The 19025-nt window shown below is 45.4% G+C and overlaps 1 protein-coding gene across 1 annotated transcript in view; it reads right to left on the bottom strand.

The window, feature by feature from the left end:
• The window catches only part of LOC115099888 (laminin subunit gamma-2-like), a 63514-nt gene that overhangs the window by 19366 nt on the left and 25123 nt on the right, over positions 1–19025 (bottom strand). Inside the window, exons 9-19 of the mRNA XM_029617852.1 lie at positions 17798–18016; positions 16064–16246; positions 15131–15376; positions 13574–13710; positions 12694–12850; positions 9851–10056; positions 8004–8083; positions 6834–6971; positions 4601–4745; positions 1585–1734; positions 1236–1350 (exon numbers count right to left, since the gene is read on the bottom strand). Coding sequence (XP_029473712.1) covers positions 1236–1350; positions 1585–1734; positions 4601–4745; positions 6834–6971; positions 8004–8083; positions 9851–10056; positions 12694–12850; positions 13574–13710; positions 15131–15376; positions 16064–16246; positions 17798–18016 — 1776 coding nt within the window. The remainder of the gene's footprint in view (positions 1–1235; positions 1351–1584; positions 1735–4600; positions 4746–6833; positions 6972–8003; positions 8084–9850; positions 10057–12693; positions 12851–13573; positions 13711–15130; positions 15377–16063; positions 16247–17797; positions 18017–19025) is intronic.

Raw genomic sequence — 19025 nt, 5'->3', positions numbered from 1 at the left:
CTCAATTTTACAGTCCCTTCCTCTCCCTCAAAGACCCTCTGTGCAGAGAGGGGCTCTCTTCTGCAAGCGGCAAGGGCCAACTGAAGATCTTACCACCCAAAAGCAATGGGAGGGTCTGGCCTGGGCTGGCCAGCCATGTGTGAGTAACAGAGTGGAACAAGGGAATTCTGCAGACTTTCCTGTGTGGGGCTGAAGAGATAAAAGCCTTGATGGGACTTCCAGGGATCTTCCTGCTTTGGAATTGAATTTAAGCAGCATAAGGCCTGTGTCTGCATATGTGATTTGCTGACATTCTGGATGAAACCGTACTCCATTTTTGGATCTGATTTCTTTGGATTGTATTTCAAGTCGGTCTCTGGTGAACTATTGACTTTTTTCAGTAATCTTTTCTTTGTGTTTTGTTTTGTTTTTTTAACACAATCTTTGGAGTGGACCTGGTGAACCTTTCGGCCCTGTAAGTGAATCCTCCCTGCAGCATGAATCTGTGCATTTTTCCAGACACTGCAACAAGTTAGACAGTGCGCAGAAGTCCCTGAAGGTGACGCCCAGTAATGTGGAGTGCAATCATATTATACAAAACTGCTTGTGAGCGATAGATTACAACATCCACGTTGCAGAGAAACTCTAAAGGTGCACATCCGTGCCTTGCAGTGTCAGAATGGGAAATGCTGGGCCCTATCTAGACTTTTTACAGAGAATCATTTTGCCACAAGCATATCTCAGATGTGTGTGCTGTATGTGGCTTTCTGTGTGTTGCCTTCTCTCCCTCAATGACATTAAAATAAACCTTTGTCCAGTAATGTCCAGAGGACTTCTTGGAAGCAGCCACTTAACCTCATGCTGAAGTGCTTCCTTGCAGCAGTGTGAGGGAAATCCAAGGCCAAATGAACAGGGAGAGTAAATTCTCTGCTTTCTAGAACAATTGTTGTGAGGGGCCCAGTGCAGAAAGGCAGAGAAAAAAAAAGCAAGATAAACAGAATAGAAATATTTATAAGTAAATAAATAAATAAAGAGAGAACAAGGAGAAAAAAAGAATAAAAATAGCAGAAACAAGGGAAAGAAAAAAGCAGAATAAGTGTTGTAGAGAAGGGGGAGGGTGTACGCTGTGGCACTGTAGATGGAAGTTACTGGAGTAAATTGGCAGTTGCTGATATTTAACCCTATTGGATCAATTATTCCGGCCCCCTTTTTAATAAGGTTCAACGAATCGCTTCTTTTTGGCCCAAGTGACTTACCCCGTAAATGCTTCAAGATGTTTTCCACTTCGTAGAAAGTGGCATTTCCAGTACTCAGGGCCTGCTGAGCTCGGCTCTTGGCAAGGTTGGCCCGCGACAGCAACTGATCTGCAAACTGTAAGAACAGGGAGAAGAATCAGACATGGAATTCATTAACTTTGCTGAGTGGCTTTTAGTCCTAACTTACAGAAGCCACCTAGATGCAGTTTCATAACAAAATACCAGAACATCGTCACCTATTGCAGCCAGGGGCATGTCTTGCGTCTGTAAAACTCCCGCTGCTCCAGCAGCGAATCCTGTCAGAGCACTTGTTGCCGAACAGGAGATGAAATGCACAACTGTTACTCACCACTCGCCCACCCTCTCCTTTCTGGAAGAGATCTTTCACTTCTTCTTCCCACTTTCCCAAGTTCTTCTGCAGGTTCCTGTATTCGGTCATGTGTCCATCTACCAGGGCAGTCAGAGAGTCTGCCTTCTGCTGGATGCGGTCTGCATCGCCCTGAAATGGGAGCCCAGAAGAGCTGCATTACCCCGGCATGACACCCACTGACCATTTAGGGCAAGACGCCACCAACCACTGTCACACCACCACAGCAAACTCCCATTTCCAGTCCTATGAGCTTGAGCGGTCCAGGGCCACGAGAGCAGACAAGAAGGCACTCATAAGATCTCAACACCAAGCTGCTGTGTGCAAGTTGCTGGGTATGCGCCAGCAACATGCTAGTCCATTTGAATGCATAGAAATAAAGGTTAACAAATAAAAACAAACAAAATACATAAGGTGATACCTTTTTATTGGACTAACTCAATACATTTCTTGACCAGCTCTCAGGAGCTGACGCTCCCTTCCTCAAGTCAGAATAGAATGAGCAAAAGATGACATTTACCAGAAAACATGGAAAGCATTCCAATGATAGCATGAAGGGGAAGGGGAAAAGAGTGGTGGGGGTGGGGGAGGGGGGGTTTGATGGGTGATCAGAAGGTGACAGGCAGTATAATTTTATGGCACATTGGGACTTAAGAAACCCAGGTCTTTGTTGAGTCCTTTCTTATCAGCTCCAAAGTGTCTGATCATTTTAACTTCAAAAGTTGCCTTGGTCTTCCCTGTGGTGTTTGATTCCTGCTGTGATGCAAGCTATGCTAGCACCTATCACAGGACACCCCCCCCCCCCCCCCCCCACTCGCAATCATCCACATGGGAAAAATATTCAGCATAAGGGGGGATCCCACTCATGCTCCTCCTCTAATGAAAATGTGGAGCAGAATGTGACCTTGGGGAGACAGGCCAGACGTTCAAGCCAAGAATCAAATCGCACAGTCACAAGATTAAACACCACAGAGAACACCCCCATGGGGGGAGCACTTTTTGGAACCAGACCACTGCATCAGTGACCTTATCATCAGGATAATTCAAGGAACATTTAAAACAATCCAGGAACACAAGACTTTTGAATTTAAAATGATCAGACACTTTGGAATTGACAATAAAGGACTCAAGACCTGGGTGTCTTGTTACAGTATGAGCCATGAAATTATACTATCAGAGTCTGTCACCTTCTGATCACCCATCAAATGCCCCCTTCCTCCTTCCCCCTATCATCGGAATGCCTCTAATGGTTCATCTTTTGCTCATTCTATTCTGACCCAAGGAAAGGAGTATTAGTTCTTGAAAAACTGTCAAGTAATATATTATGTTAGTCCAATAAAAAGGTATTACCTTATGTATTTTTTATTATTGGTTAACCTTTATTTGTGCAGAGAGAAGCTGACCCGGCCCTGGTTTTCCATCCATCACATGGCCTGGAGCTGTGGCTCTTGCTTCTTCAGAAAGGGAAACTTGGAGTGCAGGCATACAATGCAGAAAACCATGACTGACTCTGCCCCTCCCTACAGACAGGGTAAGCATAACAAAAACTGGGAAAAAAAAAGTTAAAGGAACTAAATTAGCAGAAGGGAGATGCCGTCGTGGAAGACATTCCACTTTTCACCCTTCTGCTGTCCCACAAAACCTTTTGCCTGACCAAACAAGGTTTCAGTTTTATTTTCATAAACTTTATTAAATCCTTATAGTCATACACAAACGGCGTGAGGGAAATTTTCAGTAGCCCACGGCACAGCAAGATGCATGCACACCTTTTGGCTAATTGTCAAAAAAGGTTAGCCACGAGAAGCAGGTGTATAAAGTGAGAGTGTGAGGCTGGCTTGGAGGCTCCTGTCTGAGAAGGCTCAGGGGTGGGATCTGGGTACCCCACGGGAGGGAGGAGCCTAAGCTCTGGGGGTGGAGGGAAGGCAGTCACTTCCACTGCGACAAACCCTCCCTGCTGCAAGAGCAGCACCGAGGATTATTCTCACCGGAGACTTCCACTGCAGCAAGAGATCCTGTGTTGCAGGGGCCACGCTATGTGGGGAAGCAGAGACATTAAGAGGGAGAAATGGAATTGATGGGGAGGGGGGAGGGGAGAGAAGAGGAGAGTCAGAAAAAGAGTAAAGGGAGCAGGCAATGGATATTTTCACATCTAGAGCCGGCAGTAAGAGGAGACATCTGCCAGGATCAGGAAGCAGAGTCAAAAGAAGGGAATGGAAATGATGGAAATGCTTTTACTCACTTTAGTATGCATTTTTTTTTATATATAAACTTTTTATTCAAGAAAATAACAACAACTAATAATTTGCATTCTGGCATACATTTGTTTCTGATGCAAACCAGAACTCAGTCATAATGATACACAATTTTTGCATAGACTCAGTCAGCAAAGTATGCATTGTTTAAATGGATGCGTTTCTAGATGATAAGGGTGCTGCTGGGTTTTTGGATTTTACTGTAATTTAACTGACAGATGCTGATCCAGGGACTTCCTTAGCAGGATCGTTGGTTGGCAATAACTTCCCAAGTATGTATAGCTCAAGGAAGGTTAAACTCAATTAACTCATGTTGGATTACAGCCATACTACATACGGTAACTGAGATAGATTTATATGGATCCTTAGTTATACGTTTCTTTCCTGGTCTGATTTTAATTACATATTATTTATGTTTCCTATGCTTTTTGTTTGGTTGGGGTTTTTTTTAATATATATTGTATTTTCTCTATAATCTTGTATATCCTGTTGGGTGTTATTTTATTGAAGACCAAGGCAGCGGTTAATAAGAATATTAAATAAATAAACTACCCAAGCACCAAAACAAGCCAATCCACCATCACTCCCCTTTCACATTGCCTGATCTAGTCTCAGATCACTCAGCTTGCCAAGGCAGGCTCCTCCAGCCACCGGGATATTTACCTCTCACACTTACTGAAATATCGCAGGAGTCCCTTAATTCTCCCCCCCAGCGGACATCAAACCAGCCCCAGAAGAGGCCTTACCTGGAAAGATCCGGCATTTACAGATGGAAGCTGGGACACAGAGCGGAACATCTGCAGGCTGTCCTGATTAGCCCTTTCTGCCCCAGACGCCAGTCGCAGAGCCTCAGCCTCCAACTCGCTGGCCGACAACTTTCCTGCATTGAACCTAAAGCAAAAATGAATATGTATTAGGAAACGATGCTGTTACTAAAAACCAGAAAACACCTCCACATACAGGAATCCCTTGATAGATGGAAGACATACAGTTCCGTATTTGTTTGTTTGTTTGTTTGTTTTTAAATCATCTATCAAATTCTAGTAATCTATTTTCCCTCTGACTTTCATTAAAAAAAAAACAAAAAAAAAAAACCTGGGGATGCTTTCCTATGTCCAAAAAAAAAAAAGAAAAAAAAGATAGTCACAAAAATTCACCAAAAAACAAGAACATTAAGTCCCAGCACTGGGACTTAATGTTCTGCAAGCTGTGACATCTCTTACAGTTCTCAGATCATCTTTAGCTTCCCTTTTGGAGCTCTCTCCTTGCCCACGTTGTAACTCTTCATATAAACTTTCAGGCTGATGCAGTAATCTGTGTGTTAAGATCCTGTGTGCTGGATTTCAATGCAGAGTTTTCACCCACAGGTACATTTTTTTTTTTAAACTCCTGATGTAGTAAGCTAATGCTATGCAAATGCATCGGGATTCAGCACAGGCTGCATGCATATTTTGGGATGGGAGCGCTGAGGCAGTCGGGGGTCGCTAAGAAGTGAGCCTGCTGTTGGCCTCTACCTTTTTGTTTCTGTGCCCATGCCTTTAAAAGCAATTTGGGAGGGGTGGGAGGAGCTTCTGCAAAGGCACCAGTTCTGGTTGGGAGAGGAGGAGGAGGAGAGATTGCAGGGTCGGGGTTGGAGCTGCATCTATCTGGGCTTGAGGAGGGGGACCCAGGACCCGGGCTGTGCTCTGTTGGCATGAGTTATTACCCATTTGCCCTGCTGCTTATCTGTTTAATGCCTAGTTTTGGGGTTTTTTCAGGTGCTTTGGGTTGGTTTTTTTTTATGTGTACCAAGCTGTCATATAGAAAAGCCACAGGCTTTGCAAACATCAGCAGTGGATATGTTATTGCACTTCTAATCAGTGCTGGAAATGTAACTCCATCGCCGACCTGGAGTTAAGTTTCCAGCATTAAGAAAAGCTGGGTTAGGCCACCACACTGCTGTGCATCAGGGGGTAATGCTTAATGCCCTCATTTGCATGGGATTTGCATGCAAGTGCGCTAAGCATTACTCACAGTTTCAATGCACATTTTGTGTAGGTAAAACTCCTTCCTGCGTGGGCAGTAAGCTCTACCTGTACAAAATGTGCATTCAAGTGAGGGTAAAACACACCTTTATGCACTGGTCTGCAAGCGCTTTCTCTTGGATTACCACAGGGGACATTACCTTGGTTCTGCTCTTCAATCCATACGTTCAGCAATCTTTCCATGTTTTTGATGACATAGCTCCTACCATGATGAGCCAGCCTGGAAGCACTTAAAGGTATTGCTGCTTGTGAACTTGCTTTTGTCTTAGTTTTCACGGATTGTACCTCCTGTGCAGGTTGGGTCAGTTTTTCACCAGTCTCAAAGCAGCTTATAAATTCTGATTTCAATTTTCTCTTGCGCCTCTGCACTGACCTCCAAACAATGGACCCTCTGCAGACATTTCCGCTTTACTTTGCTTGCGTCCCACAAGATAAGGTAAAGTGTGAAGAAATGTAACAGGCAAATCTGTAGCCTGAACCGTAGCAGGTTGTGGCTCTCAGGCATTTCATGCAGTAAAAAGGACTGCAGCGAGCTTTATATCCTCATGCAACTCAAGAAGCTCAGAAGAAAAGCAAGCATGCTAGGACAAATTCTGTTGCAGGAAGTCTCCCATATATTGGAATTCAGATCCCAATACAGAGATTCTCTTATAGGAAAATTCCATTGAGTGAATTTCCATATAACAAGGGATTGCGTTAATTAATATCAAAACCAGTGCAATACACTGGTTCTGCGCTGTCTAAAGCCCTGTACAAGCGCACAAACAAGGGCCCTCCTGGTCTTGCACAAGAACACAGGCTCGTGCTCCTGAGCCCTGTACAAGAACATCGGCGGTGACCGTTTTGTGTCCTGTACAAGAACACGAGCGTTGACACTCATACGTCAGAACATTTTGTCTGTCCTGACCTGACACCTTAAGAGTTCAAAGTCTGGAAGGTCTTGAGTGTTACTTACTTTGTCAGGAGTTCCTCAACAGAGGTCCCCAGACTACCTTCTCCAGTCACGGCTGAGCGCAGCAGCTGTAAGGCTTGGCCTGAGTCCTCCTGTGCGCTCTTGGCCATCTGTACCGCCGCATCAGCTTCCTGTGTATGACTAAAAGGGGGAAAAAAAAGCCCAAAACGTTCAGGTCTGGAAGGTACTTGAGCCATTTGATCCTGTACTATCACATCCTGCTTCAGTGATATGGAAATAAGGTGCATGAGGCATGGAAATTACTAAAAAAGTGCAAGGAATCAGGCAGAAGAGAGGAAAAGATGGAGTCCAATTTCAAACCTCTCAGATAGAAGAGGCAGAACAGCAGTGAGAAAAGCAAAGGAAAGGTAGATGGAGATCCCTAGAAGATTAAGAAAGAGGGGAGGACGTTAATGGCAAATAAGGGTTAGAACAGGTAAAAGGGGGAACATGAGAAGAAGATCCAAAGCACAAACAGGAAGAATTAGAACAGAAGTGACCAACTCCGGCCCTCGAGAGCCCCAAACAGGCCAGGATTTTAGGATATCCAGAATGAATATGCATGAGACAGATTTGCATAAAATGGATGGAGCGCCTGCAAATCTGTCTCATGCATATTCATAGCGGATATCCTGAAAACCAGGCCTGTTTGGGGCTCTTGAGAGTTGGAAGGAAATGAAAGTGACTAAACAGAGTAAATTCTCTGATGAAATAAGCTCCACAATGAAATCACTTATTTTGCTGCTTTGTAGTTCCAGTTCAATGGGAACAAAGACTGGATCTGGCCTTCATTCTCAACTATCCAGGGATTTTTCCCTTCTTTTATACCCTTCCCAAGTGTGGGCATTGCAATCCTCAGCCAGGAGCCATGTACCAGGGCCCTTTCCGGAACCCTGCAGTCATGTGACCTAAATCTGGCCATTGGATGTCATGAGTGCACAATGACTGGGACTCCCTCCCCCAGGAGATCTGATCACTGCCTTCTGCAGCATGTCTGGTCCTCTCTCACCGGCTGAGCCACAGAGCAGAACACCTGAGCTGCGAATTGAACTCAGGTCTCTCCACATAACAGTGTGTAGTACTGCCATTAAGCCACAAATCTTGGTTCTTTCTCTTTTAAAACTGTCCTTGCTTCAGGATATGGAAAGGAAGTATATTAAATCATGTACTCACCCATTTGCTAATCCCAAGGCCTCCTGGGCCATGTGCAAGAAAGCGTTGGGCCCGCTGGGGATATCTAAAGAAGGAACTTGCTGAGGACAGAGAGAGAGAGAGGGTCAGTGATTGACTCATTCTCTTTACCCCTTTAACAGATATATTTTTGTTAATTTTTTTGTTTATTTTGTTTTGTTGGTCTGTTATTGTTGTGGATGATAAGTTGGTATTTGTGATTCAATAGAATTATTGTTTTGTACTTATTGTGATTCTGTTTTTATGGTGGATATTTTGTTATGCTGAATTTTGTACATCATTTTGGCGATATGTTGAATTTTGTACAATGTTCAGGCATTCAGATATGATCCAGGAAGTGATCAATAAATGTTTTAAATAAATAGGTAATGTAATACCATTATTGGTAACATAAGGAGCAAGTTGTATGTACATATGTCAATATGATGAGGACAAGTAATGAAGAGAGGAATGTGTAGTTGGTATACCATATGTCAGACAATTGTTTTATGTTAAAAAGAGTAAGCCGCCTTGAACTATTTGTCCTGGTAGTGTAATGGTGCTTTGAAAAGGTTTTCTTATGTAGCTAAACTAGTTTGATGACAGTGAAGAAATAAAAATCATTGCAGAACTATGAAATTGCACTGATCAGCTTGGAAAAAATATCCAAGGATGCTGAAATGCTAGACATGTATGTTAACATTCTAAAAAGTATGCTAAAAGGCAAAAATTGTTAAGAGTCAGCACTGAGTTTTGTTTTTTTGCCTTCTGGCTCAATTTAGAAGAAATCACATGACTTACAAGAATCCTATCTCTTTAGCATATATGAGATAAAATTATAACGACAACCAATTAGGAAATGTTATGCAAATAAACAAATTAACTCATTGGTGTGTAAATTAGATGTGATGACCTATTTAACCTATTGTATCAGTAACGTTCTCTGAGACTGTTCCGTATTGCCTTACTGGTAATTGTACACCCCTGAGATATCTTTTTTAGCTGCTGGTTTTAAATGTTTATTTACAGCCCCTAACAGTAGGGCAGAATATAAATATTTTTAAATAAGATAAATAAATAAATTAGCCAAACAACACTGGATAACCCAAGGAATCAAACCTGCTGCTCTCTGAAATCAGAGGCAGAGGAGGGTCAGAAGTCTGCATGCTGAAATACTTCCAATCTCCTAACTATTCCAATTGCAAAAAGAGCTAAACACACTGGTCTATATTCAGCTGGCTGGTGAGCAAGAACATTAACCAGGATATTCAGCGGCATTTAACCGGTTAAGCATGCCTCTGTATATACTCGGTTAAAGTTACCCAGATAAAGTAATCAGAGTAATTTTGTCACTCACCAGCTTACTGAATATTAGGAGGAACATAGTAGGAGCCAATGGCACTCCGATCTCTCCACCCCTCAATATACAAAAAAATGCATCAATGACCAGCAGGTTCTCCCTCCGACAATATATTTAAAAAAACTGTAGCTATGGCCAAGCCCACCTTCCACCCTTATTCCTGAATTCCTAAAATTCTCCAGAATGTGGAATGGGAAGAATAGAGACTTATATCCTCCCCTCCCACTTAATTCTAAGTGCTGATAGTACTGACAGTCCTGGCACTTAGTATTCATTTATTCACTGCACTTGGGCAATGACTGATCCCTTCACTGACTGAGGTCAGTCTGATGTCAGTGAAGGGATCCTTGCCCTAGTGGGATGAATAAATGAATACTAAGTGCTCACCCAAGTTACAGTATTCATGGAATTGTACTTGCAGGAAGATTTCGTGCCAATTATAGGGTCTAAAGCGCTGTGTGAGCACATTCATTTTTGTTATCATATTTACCATATCTTTCAATGTGGCTTTGGTATCTTCCAACTCCATGCGTGCTTTTTCTATCAATCTCCTTGTTTCCTGCATTTGTCCCTGGTACTGGTCTGCCAGAGAATGCATCCTGTCTGCTGTCACCTTCACTTGCTCCAGACGGCTCTGGGTACTAGACTGGTCTCCGATTAGTTTAGACAGGCGATTCTGATGGGACCTGTCAGAGGCTGCCAGAAGAGAGATTTTACTGCTTAGGTAATATGGACTACAAAGGGCAGTAAATCAGTTATACAGATGAATTGATTTGTAGGGGTGTGCATTTGCTTTTAATGTAAAACAAACAAAATTTAAAAACTCATGTTTTGTTCTGTTTGAAAAATAAACAAAATACAAATAAAATTCTATTTTCTTTGTTGTTGACTTTTATTTCAGAAAGTCCATGAGAAAAAAACCTAAGAGCTGCTATAATTTTTAAATTAAAATCCTCCTGGTTTTCCTCCTGCCCTACAGGCAGTACCTTGCCCCCAACAATGGGATCCTCATTTTTCATCATCTCTACCACTCATGCCATGTAAACTCTGTTGCGAATTTTATATCATCTGCAAACAGACACAGTCTCCCAGACAATGTACGTTGAGAATGTTATTCTAGAGTTCTCCCATCACACACAGAGTGGATTATGCCTGATCTTCATTTCAGGCAGTGAGAAAGAGTTGCCCAAGAGTCTCCCCATATATACTGTCCACGGAGAAAGGACTGTCCCAGTCCCCTGGCCTCAAAATACACAGAGAGGGCTGTCCCAGATCTGCTCTCAGTCCCTACCCCCTCATACATGCCCTGAGAAAGGGCTATACCAGAGTTCTCCTTTGCCCCACCACTTAACAGACAGCTAGAAATAGACAAATACACAGGGCTATCTCAGAGACCCCCTCACCAACACACACACACTCACTGAGAAAGGGCTGTCCCAGAGACCCCCTCACAACACACACACTCACTGAGAAAGGGCTGTCCCAGAGACTCCCTCACCAACACACACACTCACTGAGAAAGGGCCATCCCAGAGACCCCCTCACCAACACACACACACACACACTCACTGAGAAAGGGCTGTCCCAGAGACCCCCTCACAACACACACACTCACTGAGAAAGGGCTGTCCCAGAGACCCCCTCACAACACACACACTCACTGAGAAAGGGCTGTCCCAGAGACTCCCTCACCAACACACACACTCACTGAGAAAGGGCCGTCCCAGAGACCCCCTCACCAACACACACACACACACACTCACTGAGAAAGGGCCGTCCCAGAGACCCCCTCACCAACACACACACACACACACACACACTCACTGAGAAAGGGCCGTCCCAGAGACCCCCTCACCAACACACACACACACACACACACACTCACTGAGAAAGGTCCGTCCCAGAGACCCCCTCACCAACACACACACACACACACACACACTCACTGAGAAAGGGCCGTCCCAGAAACCCCCTCACCAATACACACACACACACACACACACACACATTCACTGAGAAAGGGCCGTCCCAGAGACCCCCTCACCAACACACACACACACACACACACACTCACTGAGAAAGGGCCGTCCCAGAGACCCCCCTCACCAACACACACACACACACACACACACACATTCACTGAGAAAGGGCCGTCCCAGAGACCCCCTCACCAACACACACACACACACACACACACTCACTGAGAAAGGGCCGTCCCAGAGACCCCCTCACAACACACACACTCACTGAGAAAGGGCTGTCCCAGAGACCCCCTCACAACACACACACTCACTGAGAAAGGGCTGTCCCAGAGACTCCCTCACCAACACACACACTCACTGAGAAAGGGCCGTCCCAGAGACCCCCTCACCAACACACACACACACACACTCACTGAGAAAGGGCCGTCCCAGAGACCCCCTCACCAACACACACACACACACACACACACTCACTGAGAAAGGGCCGTCCCAGAGACCCCCTCACCAACACACACACACACACACACACACTCACTGAGAAAGGTCCGTCCCAGAGACCCCCTCACCAACACACACACACACACACACACACTCACTGAGAAAGGGCCGTCCCAGAAACCCCCTCACCAATACACACACACACACACACACACACATTCACTGAGAAAGGGCTGTTCCAGAGTTCCCCCTCCCAGCAGACAGACACACACAGAGAGCTGTCACAGAGTCATCCTCCCCTTCCCCCCCCCCCCCCCCCCAACATAGAGAAGATTGTTCCAGAGCCTTCCCCACACTTCCAGATACACACAGTAAGAGAAGGTTGTCCAAGAGCCTCGCCTCACACACCCACACAAGACTGTCCCAGAGTCCATGATTTCCCACCTACATACACCAAAAGGACTGTCCTAGACTCTCTTCCCTTCTCCCTCCCTCCCCCCCCCCCCCCCCCACACACACACACACTCTGAGAGGGGGCAGTCCCAGAGTACCCATTAACCGGCTTGTTGTACGGCTACAAGTACTCTCACATGACATTAAACATTAACCACAGAGAGTCTCAGCGTTTCAGCATCCCCTCCAAACCATACAAACACACTGAACAAAAGCTATCCCAGAACCCCCACACACAAACAAGCACATAGAGGCACAGGGCTATCTCGCAGCCTTCCTTGCATACACTTCCACCCTCTCACACACACACACACACACAGTGAGGAGACTGCCCCCCCAGTGCACACATACAGGTATAGACCAAAAGGGCTGACCAAGTCCACCTGCCACATACACACTGAAAGGGATCCTGCACACATGCACAACGAGAAATGGGCCACTCTCTGATTTGCTCCATTACCTTCTGATGTTTGAGCTTCCCTCAGCATGTCCTGAACAGTCTTCTCAGCCTGCACCATCTTCCCTTCCAGTTCCTCACTAGTCACTGGGATGCCACCAACCTGGATCTGAGAAACTACAGCTTCCAAATCTCGGAGCTGCCGCTGGTGCTGATCCACCTGGAATCACAGATGTGACTATGTCAGCAAAGGGGGTGACCGGATGAATCAAAAACCAAGGCTAACTGTGGCCAGCACTCCAGATTCTTGCTGGGTTCTATCTTCCAGAAAACCTGTTGCCACTGCCGGGGGGGGGGGGAAATCCAGGGACGCGCTTTCAGTAGGCGCTGGGGTGGGGGGGGCACCAATGTACATGCACAGACCCTGCCTGTTATGTGTCTGCAGATCGGCTTGTTGTGAAGCTACAAGTACTCACATGGCATGGCATTAAACAAAGGCATGGAGTACATACATGCAGTGCAGCAGCAGCGCACCTGCTACACACATACATTCTTTACATTTAAATGGCCATGTCTAGTTTCCAAGCATGGCTCTAAAAGCCAGCGGCAGCTCCCGCCCCCCCCCCCCCCCCCCCCCCCATGCAATGTCTCGTCTCTACATGGCCAAAAGCACAAACTTTCAGGCACCTCCACACCCACTTGGCCCAGATATGGCTGATTTAGATGGGTCTTACCCAAAAAAGATCACTGAATCTTGCAGGAAATTAATTGCCAAAAACAATAATTCCACACAGAATGACTCTGACATGAAATTAATTACAGCAAAGACCACTAACCAGGAGACGGGAGCTTAAGCCTAACTCTGACTCTCTTTTCTACGGCCTCTGTGACCATAGGAGAGTGAATGCCTTGGGGACTCGTTCTGTGGGATCGCTGCACTTACCCGATTCCTCACGTCACCGTAACAGGCGGGGCAAGGCGGATGCTCACAGCGGGGCCCCTCGTACCCTGGCTTACAGCGGCAGCTCCCATCGAGCCCACACTCCTGGGACTCGGCACCCACAGCGTGACAGCTGCAAGCTGCAGGAAGAGAAGACACCGATCAGAAAAGAAACCCAGGACGGTGCTGGCATCAGGGTCAGAACCAGTTTGAGGCTGCAAAAGCCCCAGGACTGGTCTCAGCTGAGGGCACCTCTCACTCAGTACTGTGTCCTCCATGTTATCCCGGGCCAAAGTGTGGGGTGCAGAACCAAATAATGACGACATCTGGAATTTATTCCAACATCGCTGGTATAGAAGGAGCAAGGCTGCAACTGTCTGACAGCTGAAATTCATTCAAAGGCCATCCTGGCCGCTTTCCCATCTGACCTCCTCTTAATCCTGTCCTGACAGTAATGGTAGCAGAAGACGGCAGGCAAACATATCCAGCACCACCACCCAACCGTACCCAACACAATGTCACCACTAGCGAGAATGCAGTTGTGCAGGGTGCTACTGGGAGGGGGGTGGGAAGCTGGAATCCTCCCCCTTCCAAGCCAAGATCGTGTGGGGAGTCAGGCAGCGTTCCAGAGGCCTTGCTCTTCAGGCTATGGGAACGCTGCACAGAGCTCGGCTTCTGTCCTTCAGGTCACTCTCATCTCCCTCTCTGACCTCAACTTGTGTCCCCCACCTCAACTCAATATATGCAAAGTCCTGAACCCACCGTCCCAGCCACTGTGCAAGGAAGAAAAAAAATCTCAGCCTCACCCACTCTGGGCTCGTTTTCCCCCGATTAGACCAATATGGACTCAGCGCCATCAGTGTACACGCAGCTCTGCAGAGAATTCACACTCGAGCGCCCGACTACAAACTTCATAACTAGGGACCTTCGTTCTCAGTTTTTATTGTATTTTCCCCAGGAATTTATCAGGGTTTATTATAACGAACAAAAAAAAAAGGGAGAAAAATCAGTGCCAACAAATGAGTCATTTGTTTTCCCCACTGATTTTTCTCCTATTTATCTCCCAGGGAAAATAAAATTAAAACTGGAAACAGTTCCCTACTCATAATCTAGGGATGTTTGTTATTTTTAAATTATTTTAAAAGAAAACCAGCTAACCAGTTCGGTAAGGTGGACGCCTTTTTAAGATTAGAAAATGTTTGAAGATGGGAAAAACCTTTGGGGTTACTGAGGTCTTTTTTTTTCTCAGGCAATAAGGGGACAATCGGACAGTGCCTGAGGAGTCGTAAACAAAGATCCTTTAACCATTTAAAAAAGTATCGTCTTGACCCAACTTCTTGACTTCTTTCCTTTTGACTAGTTTTACTGTTGGAGGGCTAACACATTCTTCCCTTTCTACTTTCTGTTCTTGTATTTTGAGGTACAGGAAGGAATAAACATCCCCGCATCAAACAGAGAGTCTGGGGCAGAGCTGGCGTCAGAAGTCAGGGGGGCTCCTGATCTGCGGCGCATTTGCTGGATCTACAAGTCACAGAGAGGGTGTTCCGCCTAGGGCTGTACCTCGGCACTTATCCGCAGGGTTGGGGGCCAGAGGGTTCCCCACGAAGCCACCTTTGCAGCGGTCACAGTAGAAGCCGCCGGTATTGTGGATACATTTCAGGCACTCCCCCGTCAGTGGGTCGCAGTTCCCTGAGGCCTTGGGGTCAACATTGCTATTGCACTGGCAAGGCTGACAAGGTCTGAGGGGGCCATTTTCGCCAAGGGGGTCCCCAAAATACCCATCAGCACAGAGATTGCAACGATCACCTGGGGAGGAAAGAACAAAGAGAGACCTCACAGTCATTATCAGCAAGAGGAGGGACTGGCAGCAGCGGACCCTCTTCCTCTGCCCTGCCAGAGAAAAGGCAGTGCGAGCTCTGGGGTGAGCTCTCCAGGCGTGCCCAGGACCCAAGGCATGAAGGACAGCAGAGTACGAAAGGGCAGGAAGGGAAGCTGTAGGAGCGTTGTTGGTGAGCGGGGCAGGAGGAGGAAAGTTTATCCCACACTATGGAATAGCTCACCTGAACATAGGCAGGAGTGCGGGACTATGAGTTCCTGCCCCTTGGCACATTCGCTTCTGTCAGAACAGGTATTACCTGTAGATATTACAGTTTCCATGCACTAGGAAACCCCTTCCAACATCAAGCATGTTTGGGGCACCTACAGAGGGGGTCTGTGAGGAAAAGGCAATGACTGGGGACTGAGAAGCATCCACAGGGACATAGGTGATGGGGCAAATAGGCTGACTGGATGGATCAAGGGTTACTTATCTGCCAATAACTATTATATTACTATATCCCGTAATATATCTAGAAACATTCTGTATAACCCCCAGATGTAGCAAATATGGTAAATTCTAATAGTATGGAAGAGCTCCATGAACCCCAGGTAACAACACCCTCTCCTCTAAAGTCCCCTGGGTGAAAGTCATGCTACCCCTCTATTGTCCCTTACCAGTGATTCCAAGGGGGCAGTTGTTGCAAACAACCTCCTCCGTCGCGGGTATTACTGAGCAGCCAAAACCATTCTGGCACGGGCAGCGCCGGCAGATCCGGGGATCCTGGGGATCATTGTAAAATCCTATGGGGCAGTCGGCACAGTCCACTTCCAAATTCTGGTCTCCCGAATAACAGTCACCTATGAGGAAAAAAGGAGATGGTGTTAATCTTAACACTCCAGCCAGTCACCTTCCATCCCTGGTACTACGGCACTATACCCTCGTCATCCTAGCACGGTGCTCAGGAACACTGTCCACTCTTACCCCGTTACCCTGCAACCGGTCTACACAGAACAACAAATAAAGGATCAGCAGAAAACAAGCTGTGGGAAGGTGCTCAGCCCTGGTCTTCAGACAAAAGTGCTAGCATGTGATGCGTTGCGGCCCTTTAAGAAAAAGTATTCCAATCAATTTTTTGTGTAAAACATTTCGAAACTGTTGTAGTTTGGTATAAAATCAATGGAACAACGGCTGCAGGAAGAAAGTTAAATAAACAAAAGCAGTGGTAGTAATTTTCACAAATAAATGAAAGAACACTAGACAGAACAAATCACTATTTTTGGAAGTCACGGAGCGTAGAGAAGAGATTGGTCTGACCCAGCACGGCAAGCCTTAGGTTCTTGTGTCTCCAGATACATCGGCCTCTGTGCACGAGTCAGATACCGTTCTCTTTGTTTTGGACCATTCGGGCTGTGACCCTGTGGGCCAGGACACTGAATCAGACATCAGCACCAGCTAAGATTTTCCTTATCTTCCCCTGAGGCAGGCGAACCACCAAAATATTGGTGGACAGTGCGATTTCATTATGGGCTTTACAATAAGGGACTTATTTTTGTGAGCAAGACATTAGCATTTTCCATAATCCTGTGAACTAAAAACCAGGAGCTCCTGCTGCTTTTTTTTCCGATTACTTGAAATAATGAACTAATCATAAATTGTTTAGAAACTAATGGACTGATGCGCTAGTATACTGAGTGAAATTAATTAAGTCACCATAAGTGAATGAATATTAGGACACCGCTTGTTTAGGAACTAATGAACCAGTGATTTAATATTTCTTAATGTACTTTTTAATTTCCTTTTACTCTTTATTAATTGGATTTTTGTTATTTATTATTTTGGTGGCAGTGTTCCTTGCTTTCTTTTTCCTAAGGGTTATACAATTAATGTTCCTTTCCCTAAATTCCCAAAAGTGAAAAGAAGCATGTATCATGAGTTCCTCATTTATTTTATTTTATTTTAATTTCTCAACTGTTTACATTTCTTTAAGGTTGAGCATCTACCCAAACTTGTTTTCATATTATTCTATATAGCCAAGAACCCCAGAACGCTGTACATCTAAACCCTATCCCCCACGCCACATCTAACTCCGACTCGCTGTATATATATATATATCCAAAGCCCATCCCCCTTACCAAATCACCAGCTAACTCCAGCATGCTGTACAGCCAAACCCATCCTCTTTGCCCAGTCACATCTTCACATACACCCCTTTATTCTATCACATAACCCCCCTTTTTATCCCAGCACTGTCATATAACCCAACACCCCCTTGTCCTATCACTATAATCATACAACCCAACATCCATTGTATTACTATTTCATATAATCCAGCCCACCCTCATCCAATCACTGTGTCATAATTCAGCATTCCTAAGCCTAGAACGACAAATTCTCATGGTTTTGTTTACCAGTGTCTGGGTCACAGACCCCGCCACCTTGACAGCTGCACGGCACACACGTGCTGAATGGTCCCAAGCTGGTAGATTCCCTCTTGTAGCCAGGAGCACATTTCTCACAGAACTGCCCATGGTATCCAGTAGGGCAGTTGCACTGCTCCACCCACAGTGCCGGAGGTCCAGAGCCGGGGCGAGCAGACACAAGGGTCACGTTATCCAGGTACCCTGTGGCTGGAAGAGCAGACAAGAAAGGAGGAGCTTTGTAAAAAGAAATCAATTTGATATCCAAAGCTTTTTTTTTTTTTTTTTGCATGAATAGAGGTGTCGAAGGCAGGCACAAAGAATCCAATGTAATAAGACAGCAGTAAAACTTTTCTTTCCTGCCCCGCTGCTGCTCTCCTCACTGCTCAGGAAGGATCGTTTTCATACGTCCCGCATAACTTAGTGCCACAAATATGTGCCTAAATTATTCCAGTTTTCAAAGCAGACTGACACACATAGGTCTTCTTTCAAAATTATCCCCCTCCCCAAATCCACCCTGTACAAGTTACTCCTGCTCTTTGGTGTGCACAATCTTTTCCTGTAAATTTACACACAAATGGTCAAACTTTACAAAGTGTGTGCATAAAGTCCAAACCCCCCCCCCCAGGACTGCCTCTGCTTGATGCAAGTAAAGTTATGTGCAAACAGAAAATGGGCGTGCAGATTTACCCACTCATCCTGCGTGCAATCTGGTAAAAGGCCAGATCCGTGCATAACACACCATTTTATCCACCAAAGTCCCTTTGAAAATTGCCCCCATAATTTATTTGTAAAACGAATCAGAATTTATTACATTTGCCCAGGCTCTGAAAGCCATGTCATTTTTATTTATTTAGTTTGCACTTAGCTCATGCCTTTTCATTGGTAGCTCAAGGTAAGTTACATTCAGGTACTGTATTTCCCTGTCCCCAGACAGCTTACCGGCTACGGAATGAATTTTCAAAAGATTTTACGCACATAAATGGCCTTTTGAAAATTGCTACTTCTGGGGGTAATTTTCAAAGGAGTTACGCGCATAAATGTAACTACTATTGTAGCAATTTTCAAAAGCCATTTACTCACGTAAAGTGAACTTATGCGAATAAATCCTATGGACGATTCAATGGCATATATTGTAGCAATTTTCAAAAGCCCACTTACTCGAGTAAAGTGCATTTACATGCGTAAAACCCAGATTTACGCATGTAAATGCTTTTTC

The sequence above is a fragment of the Rhinatrema bivittatum genome, chromosome 10 (genome assembly GCF_901001135.1).
Source record: "Rhinatrema bivittatum chromosome 10, aRhiBiv1.1, whole genome shotgun sequence".
Classification (NCBI taxonomy): domain Eukaryota; kingdom Metazoa; phylum Chordata; class Amphibia; order Gymnophiona; family Rhinatrematidae; genus Rhinatrema; species Rhinatrema bivittatum.
Note: the sequence above shows the minus strand (reverse complement) of the source record. Positions and strands in the feature narration are given on the sequence as shown.